The 9,255-nt window shown below is 46.2% G+C and overlaps 1 protein-coding gene across 1 annotated transcript; it reads left to right on the top strand.

Annotated features, from left to right (window-relative positions):
* The first annotated feature begins 1,395 nt into the window (after nucleotides 1-1,395).
* On the top strand, nucleotides 1,396-8,811 carry LOC135878128 (uncharacterized). The gene is made up of 6 exons (XM_065403708.1): nucleotides 1,396-1,516; nucleotides 2,247-2,597; nucleotides 4,160-4,480; nucleotides 5,754-5,847; nucleotides 5,961-6,130; nucleotides 8,355-8,811. The coding sequence occupies exons 1-6, from the start codon at nucleotides 1,474-1,476 to the stop codon at nucleotides 8,396-8,398; spliced, it is 1,023 nt and encodes a 340-aa protein (XP_065259780.1). The 5' UTR covers nucleotides 1,396-1,473; the 3' UTR covers nucleotides 8,399-8,811.
* Nucleotides 8,812-9,255: the final 444 nt, after the last annotated feature.

Below are 9,255 nucleotides of genomic sequence, written 5' to 3'. Positions count from 1 at the left end.
TCTTTCTACCAGACCAGGCTTTCCTCTCATGGAATTAGCTCACTCCCTAAGGTAATACTGTCTGAGCTCTCAAGGAATCCAGGGAAGCAATTTTCAGCAGTTTCATTTTAAGCCTTCGTAACAAAACAAAACAAAAAACCCTCACCAACTCTTCTCTTATAGTCTGTGCCGGCCAAGGAGTCCCTTCTCCAAGCCTGTCCCTCATGCCAGTAACTCCAGTAACCAACATTTCCTGGCTCTTACCACCGAGTCTCAGCAATAAAGGGCTTCACGCAGTCTCCCTTCTGTCCGTTTGGTTTCTGGCGCAATTCCTCTTTGCAGTAGCGCCAGCAGCAGTCCAACGGGCTTGCAGCCCCTGGCCCCTTAGCTTCCTGGAGGGTGTTGTAGTCCTCTCTGCCATTTCCTTCTGCCTTTTTTTTAAATAAGGGTCAGCTAATTACGTTCCAGCTCTTTCTCAGGTGCAGTGAGCAGGGCTAATCGGCCAGCCAGCCCCAGGACTCTGACCCCAGAGGAATGGCATCCCTTACACCTTCACACCTTGCTTAATGGAAACACAGACAGAGGTTTGTTTGAAGACACAATTCACTGGGCTCCTTGCACATCGTTACCGACAGTCTCCCAGGTTCAGGTGCCAACCACGTTCTCCAGGGAGCTTCTGTCCCACACAGAGCCCTTGTGGGTCATTTTCCATATGCTCAGGTTCATACAGGAGCAGGACACGCTGACTCTCACCTCTTTCCCACTGGGTGAAGATAAGAGGTGCAGCACAGGGCTCTCTCAAAGGTGTGGTAGGCAACCATAGGCAGCGCAATCAGTACAGGGGTCACAAGGAAGCCAACCAAACTATCCTCCATCAGCATAGCCGGCTGGAAAACTTCTGTTTCATGAAACATTTTGAAGGGAGATCATGGCACTGCAAGAGGGTAGCGGGAAACCCCTGGTCTCCCTACACTCCAGCTGTCCCAGGCTGATGGAGAAGTTCCTTCTTCGCTGTGAAGTTTAGAGCAGCCTCCAGACCATTTGAAACACCTTGATGCCCCCGACCCTGGCTAGCGGAGATGGGTGCAGGAGAGGATCTGGCCCACATTGTGTAATACAGAAACTAAGAGTTAACAAAACAACATACACTGATATTAAAAATGTTATTTGAAGCTATAATATGCACCATCCTCTTGCCCAGCTCCCTATGTTCAAGTGTCAATAGCTAAGTTGTTGTGCTTTTTTAAATGAGAAGCAGCTGGTAGTTCAAATACACAGAAACACAGGCACCCGCCCCAAAGACTAAATTGAGGGACATTGCTCCAGTTAAAGAATTTTCCCAACAATTCCAAACCGACACTGTCACTCCAGAGCAACACGTGACACACAGCGACAAAGGGAGTTCACTTCCTACCCGTGAAGGGAAATTCATCTTCACAGCACCGAAGACGCCTGGAGGCTGCATTCCACTTCTCCAAGACCTAAGCCTACAGGATGGGTCGCTTCCCAGCCCGGCTGCTATTGCTGGCACTAACAGGTAAGGCACCGAGAGATCATCCCTCCCCTCCCGTAGACACGGAATATTCCATTTGCTCTTGCATTTGTAGCACACTGCACTTGTTTGCTCTTGCACTTATCACGTTGGCCGGCTGCGAGCAGGCACGGAAATTGGGCTCCCAGCTATTTGTGATGGCAGGAAATGCTCTGCCTGCTGGGTCTCCATATTTTTTTCCTCAGCAATTGCATATTTTAGAGAGAAAAGAAAAGCTATCAAGTGGATTTCAGGGAGGATTTGAACACCCCAAATTGTGAAAACAGGCTCCTCTCCTGCTAGAAGGGATTCCTTATCCAAACCCACCTAGGAATTGGGTCCTGTCAATCTGGAGAAAGCAACAGAGAATGTGCTGTAGCGAACACTCCTACACTGAAAAGGGGGTGCACTAGATGATCAGACCAGTGCCAGTTTACCAGACTGTACCAGACAGAGCCAGCCTAGCTCCTGATTAGTTGTTCACACTCTAACCCACTTTGAAGACTGGGTGATGTAAGCTCCAGAGTGGAACAGAGCATGGACTATTAAATGGGAAGGAGACAGCTGATATGCACTGGCGCTCAGGACAGAGGCTCATTTAGGCAGGGGTAAGGAGCTTAGAATAACAGTCACAGCAGCCTGAAGTAGTCGCAGGGATGGGCAGGTCATTGGTTAAGAGCCACTGTCCCCACAGGTCATTCTCACCCCTAACGTCAATTTGTTCTTTCCTTGGAAGGGCCCTGCATTGCAGGAAAGGACCTGGAAATGGTGAGAAGAGTGCGGGGAGGCGCGCTCACTACAGTGTGTCACTACAACGAACACAAGTATTCGCAAAGTGAGAAATTTTGGTGCAAGGAGTTGTCAGACTTGGAATGCCGCACCATAGTCCAGAGCTCCCCCGCAGCAGGAAGGAATTCTCTAAATCCTCCAGATGCAAGGGTCAGCCTAAAAGACTTGGGAATTGGTTGGATTTCTGTGTCCATGACGGAGCTCCGGGTAGAGGATTCGGGAATATACTGGTGTGGGGTTTCCGATCAGATGAAGATTATCCCATTGAAAAAGATAAAAGTGGCGGTATCTTATGAAGGTGAGCTACAGATCAGTGAAGAGCAGGTTGGGACACAAATCAACTCAAAGCTGGATATTCCAAATTAGACTCATGCTCCATTCCCAGGTTTAAAACAAATAAAAGGAAGTTTTATTCACACAGCACAGTCAACTTGTGGAACTCCTTGCCTGAGGAGGTTGTGAAGGCTAGGACTATAACAGGGTTTAAAAGAGAACTGGATAAATTCATGGAGGTTAAGTCCATTAATGGCTATTAGCCAGGATGGATAAGGAATGGTGTCCCTAGCCTCTGTTTGTCAGAGGGTGGAGATGGATGGCAGGAGAAAGATCACTTGATCATTACCTGTTAGGTTCACTCCCTCTGGGGCACCTGGCATTGCCACTGTCGGTAGACAGGATACTGGGCTGGATGGACCTTTGGTCTGTCCCAGTACAGCCATTCTTATGCTCTTATGTTCTTATTCCCAGTCCTGTTTCTAAATAAAACACATTCTGTGCAGACAGACACGCCAGTGATACTACAGAGCGATGGTTAATGTATTTTAACCCCAATTTTATATCTACTTATAGAAAAAACATACGTATCAGATGCATGTATGCATTTAAATGTGTGTGTGTATATACATAAACACACACACAAACACACATACATGCATCTATGCATCACATGCTAGCACATATATAGGTAGAAACCAGCGCTGGTTGGGAAATTTTGTTGCCCTATGAAAACTTTTGATAAAAACAAAAAAACGTTTTTCCATTGTTTCTCAAAACACCACAAACAAGGGTTTCTGACCCCTTTAAAACAAATTGTTTTGGGTTAAAACTGAATATTTTCAGTTATGGGTTGTTGGATAAAAAAAATCCATATTTTTCCAGGAAGGTGAACATTTTTTGCACATATTCTCTGTTTTTAATGGAATTTTTTTTCCATTAAAAACAAATACCCCTTTTAGACAGAAAATCTTTGGCCAACTCTAATAGAAACCCCACGACATGGAGACTCTGGGGCATCTTCACTTCTACCACCCCTGTCCCGTTTAACAGCTGTGTCTTGTTACTGTCGGTGAAAGGTGCCGCAACAGGAGCCCTGGAGCCTTATCCTTACACACCGGGGAGGCCCAACATGGTGCAAGCTTCCCCATGATCCCTCAGCCCTGTCCTGGGTGATCCCCCATTCTAGGGACGAGGGAGGCGTCCCATCTGCATGGCTCATTCAGTCCTTGGCTCCTCGGATGCTAAGACTGCCAGGAGCAGAGGGGCCAGTGGTGAAGGTGCATTTTCAAAGTGATGGCAGCATTAGCAGATGCTCAGGCTGGATTCAGGGCTGCCCCATGGTGATTGATTGCAGCTTGGATACTGTGCAGTTTTCCGGTGGTAGTTGTGCACAGCCAATCCTAGGAAATATTTTCCTTGGGCTGGAAGAGATTATTTCCATGTCTTTTGCAAGCTCCTGTTGGGCTGGGGTTTGGTCTGATCCTTTGTCTTCAGATTTAAATGCAGGGGGCATTTATACACCCACAGGACATGTCTCTTTCCTTCCCTTTCTCACAATAACCAGTCACCGGTGTCTCTCGCCAGCTCCCATGAGGCTATCTGCCAAAAAAGGAGACTCCATCTCTCTAAATTGTTCCTATTTTATGATGGACGACAGCAGAAGACCTAATAATTTTACCTGGTGCAAAATGATAACCGCAACCAGATGTCTACCTTTCGTCAGCGTTGAGATTGATCAGATTGTTAATATGCGAGAAAGGACCAGGATAAAGCTTGACCGGCGAAACAGAGTGATTATAGTGACGCTGGTGGCGCTCCAGCTACGTGACTCGGGGGAGTATCATTGTGAGACCCATCTCCAGGGAAGTACCGTGCTACTGAAGATGATCACACTGAATGTTTTGGGTGAGTTACTCAAAGAAAAGTGGCCTTCCCTTAAAAGTCAGCAAATTCTCATCTCCTGGTGGATGTGGTTACAGGACAGAGTTCAGATGGGCTCCTCAGAGCAGGGAAATTCCAGGAGACAAATGAAAAAATCCTAAATTCACCTGTTCAGGCTTTTGATACCTACTAGTATTATCTACAAATTATCTTTTATATTGCCATGTGTTGTGGGTCTTGCGTAAAAGCCAATAAGAGCTTTAAAGAGGCTGGGCCTTCACCCCCCAAATTCTGACTTTTTTGAGGTTTAAGGCTGAGTTTGTGCCATTTGAGTTTTTGCTTGAATTAACTTTCAGTGTGCATTAAAAGGGTGTCGATCCGAACTGGGGTGGGTGAAATAAGAACTGAGCTGAATCCTGACCAAATCTCAGACTGAACACGGCCCTTGGTCAAGGCTCATGAACGCGGCACTTTTCTTTGATATTCCTCCTTTTCTGCCCTTCTCACTTTCAGCCAGTGCAGGAAGCAGCGATACAGAACAGGCCATAGGAACAGCCAGTCTTGTGGAGGGTCTGACTGGGGTGGAAATGGACTCCTCACAAGCAGATGCCCTTCCCCATAAAATCTCCAGCCTAATAATAGCAAAGAAGTTCAGCTAAGTTCTGAGCGTTTGGATCCTTATACGAATGGGACCTCTGGTCCTTGTGAGGTTTAACCTGCAGCGCTCAAAATTTGCTCTCTTGTCATACCCATGCTTTTATCTGTCATACAATAAGATTCTGCAAGGCACTGAGGCCCAGTTGTTCAAAAGAATTTAGGTGCCTAACTCCCACTGAAACCAATGGGAGTTAGGCACCTGAATTCTTTTGAAGAACTGGGCCTGAGTGCTCTGGAGATGAGGGAATTTAGCATCTCCGAGAAAGCACTTAACACCTTGCAAGATCAGGTGCACAGAAATTGGAGATTACATAGCCCATCCCTTCTGGCCAATGCACGATGGTTCCCGTCAGTATATTTCTCTGGGCTTTCTCCAATCTCGTTTTAATTATCTCATTTGAGGAGCTTCCACCACTTCCCTTGCAAGATTATTCCAAAGACCAAGAGACCTCACTCATAGGAATATTTTTTGCTGGTAAATGGCAAAAGGATAGGGTGGATTTCCACAGGAACCCCATGTTACATACTCACTGCTAACAAACAAGTTAACTCTGTTCTTCTTATTCCTCATGACGAGGACATGGCTACAAGGGAAAGGTTCACTCGTACTATCTTCATCATGGGGTGTGTATATTTCCAGAATCTTATGATAGGACAGCTTTTGTGACTACATCCCGTCCCATTGACGACATAGGAGCCATCCTCCCAACTGCAGCCAGGAATGATCAGCAGAGGTAAAGACAGAAAGAAAAAAATTCAGGCTCAGCTAAATGCAAGATTCACAGTAAAAGGGTGGAAATCTCCATTCCCAGTTAACCCTAATTGTTGTGCGTGTGATTTCCCATAGCTGGTACTCTGAGGTCAATCTCAATATCCTGTGTATCATGGCTGGATTGCTGGGCACTAAATTCCTGACAGCTCTCCTGATCTTTATCGTCGCCAGCAAAAGGAGAAGCAGAGCCACAGAGCAGGAGATCCACGGCCGCCGGAACAAACACCAGCTCCTCCCACTCACAGGTAATCTCACTGAGTGTACACGGGGCGGGATGAACCCCCACTGGGAGAGCGCTCCCCAGTGCTGGGCCCCAGACATAAGCAAGGTAGAGGAGTCTGGGGAGGATGAGCAGTGCGAACCGGGAGTAAGGCTGAAGGATATATCTTAGCTGCTTGTCAAGGAAGACAATAAAACATTTGAGAAGCTAGCTGTAGCAATAACCCCTCATGGGTCACGGAGTTGTGTTTGACCTGACAGCAGAGAACCTTGATTACTTGCACTAAAGGGGTAACTCCATTAGCTGGCGGCAGTAGTAGTCTGTTACCTCTATGTGGACCAGCCACTAGAGGGTGACGCAGCACATACTTTGACTCATGCCCCTCACGTAACAGGCAAAAAGCGAGCCATCAAAGACATTAATGATATTAACAAAGGCAATATTGTAAGAATAATTTTAAAAACATACAGGCAACTTTGATGGATTGTGAGATCTCTCTTCCAAGCCTTTAATAAAAGTCTTTCCAGGTGGAGAATGTTTAAAGATTTCAAATCCAGTGGATCTGAGTGAGCTAGAGGTGCCACTCAAACCTCCAACCCTGCCACAATGGCAAAAGGACCCTTTAACCTGTGACAAAGGGAGCTGAGGATACCAGCAATGCTTAGAATATCCCAGATTTCCTTCCTTTCTTCAGGATAAACAGTATTTACTAGGATCTCAGATTGGTCTTTCAGGTTTCTCATGCAAACTGTTTACTTTGTTGTGGGGTGGAGGGAGTTTTCCTCTCTAGGGGGTGAAAAGTCTGTTCATTTGTCCTCTGGCCCTTTCAGTCTTTGGCCTTGCTATTGAAGTGGCCTAGAAAGAGGCCATTTAGTGCAATTCTGGTGACGGATTTATGTGTGGATGAAGAGGACACCTGTCCACTGGACACTGAAGTGAGATTCACCACGCCTTTAACAAAAGCCATCGGAAGTGAACAGTCAATGCAGACCTGGGCTAGATTCAAACCATCCCATTCTCAGACTAGTTACACTAAGGAGAACATGCCTAGAGGCAAAAGGGACCAAAGATATGGTGTTTGGCAGCACGCTCATCTAGTACAGGAGTGAGATGATCGGTCTAGTACTTTAGCCAATGTGTCTCGGGAACAATTTACAGGGTACAATAGTCTATTTGTAGGCTTGGCAGAATTCAATTTTTGTTATATCATTTTAAACACAAAATATTGATGGTTATTTAAGCTTTTTTAATGTTTATCTATTTAAATTTTCACTGTTGCAGGAAATTATGGGGGAAGTCAGACAATAATTATTTAATGACAGTAAATGTTGAGATTCGAACAGTTAAAGCTTTGTCACAGCTAAAACACAAATTGTCAACATCACATGTCACAATATACAAAGTAAATATCCTCACATCAAACTGTGATCCATTCTCAAGCAGCATTTTTCTTACTTTGACTATGTGTACATTTAGATGATTATCGATGAAAACATTTTTGCATTGGCTTGTGCGCGTATGATGAAACCAACAGTTACCGATAAAAATCTAATCCTTGTGCATAGCTCAAACATGTGATACAGCGGACCCTCACTAGAACGCGCGTCTATATAGCGCAAAATCGCTTATAGCCCGGGACCATGCATGGATCCCAAATGTAATTACTTTCATTGGAATCCATGGTAATGCGGTCCCCACTATTACGCGGGACCGTGCATGGATTCAAAACCCCACGTTCTAGCGAGGGTCCAGTGTACTAAAATAAAATCCACTGTCGTGTTTCAGATCTCCAAGGCTAGTTACACTAAGGAGAGTCAAACACCACCACAGATGTGACTGTCCCATTTTCCACACCAGGGTGACCCTGTTAACTGCAATCATTACTATTTGTATTAGGGTGGCACCCAGGATTCTGCAGTTGTGGATCAGAGCCCCCTTGTGCTAGGCACTGTACAAACACAAAACAAAGTTTTTCTCTGCCCCAAAGAGCTTGCAATCAGAGTAGAAGACAATAGACAAGAAATGCATGCAACAGGCAGAGGGAACTAGGTAACAGTAAGACCATACTGACCAGCCTGATAAGCGGTGGTCACAGTCCTGATTTACCCTGGCACCAATGGAGACCCAGGCTTCAAATGTGGGGGGGGGGGGCAGAGGCACGTTTTCAGAAAAGCAGACAGCTCCTTGAAACCAGCATGGATTCCTCATCCCTTACTCCATACCTACCCAATTTCCTGTTTTCTTTCCAGGATTAAAGAAAGGAAAGGAAAATGCTAGTAAGACAAGGATGTGATGGAAGGAGAAGTAGGCAAAGAAAAAGAATTCCAAGAGTCTTTCCAGCCAAGCTCCCAACTCCTCCAGCACTTGTACATATACACGCAGAGATGCTCACACAGATATTGACACCTGCAGAGAGACACATGCTTCGGATGAGAAAGTTCTGCTCAGTTTTCCCAGTGCCTCCAGCCATGACAGATAAACCTTTGCTTGCTAACCCGTTTTACCTGCAAAGCTAATAGACGATGCCTAGGTGCAAAAGGAACTAAAGACACAGCATTTGGCAGTGCACACACCTACTTCCGGAGAGAGACTTGGAGTGTTGCACCTGAGCCATCTAGCCATCAGGACCAATCTCCAGGGGCCGCAATGGGGTACATGCATTACTCACACATAGGATGCTAAAATAAAAGGCATTGTTGGGTGTCAGATTGACAAGCGTATTGTCCTGATTCATCCAAACTCCGGGTGTGCCCACACTGCAATCAACAGTGTGACGGCAGGACACGTAGGCATACCCAAGTTCACGTTGATCTAGCTAGCGCCGGTAAGACTAGCCGTGAACCTGCAGCAGCATGAGCGGTACAATCCCCCCAGGACTCTGGGTATGTTGAGCTGCTAGCCCAGGCTGCTGGGGATTCGCTGCTGTCGTGCACTGGGCTTGAGGAACATAGAGCTAGTAAAGTCAGCAGATACCACTGACAGAGTGCTACAGGCTACATTTCTCTCCCTGATTCAGCAAATTCCTTTTCCAGGGTGATAATTGTACCATGCTCTGGATCCCACTAGCAGCTGGGATACCGGCTGTTTTGCCCGATGAGCCTGCAGACATATGGAAGCTGTTACCTGTACTGCCTCTCGCAAATAGGCTGT

The sequence above is a fragment of the Emys orbicularis genome, chromosome 4 (genome assembly GCF_028017835.1).
Source record: "Emys orbicularis isolate rEmyOrb1 chromosome 4, rEmyOrb1.hap1, whole genome shotgun sequence".
Taxonomy (NCBI): Eukaryota; Metazoa; Chordata; order Testudines; family Emydidae; genus Emys; species Emys orbicularis.
The sequence above is the reverse complement of the archived record's forward strand: the minus strand, read 5'-3'. Positions and strand labels throughout refer to the sequence as shown.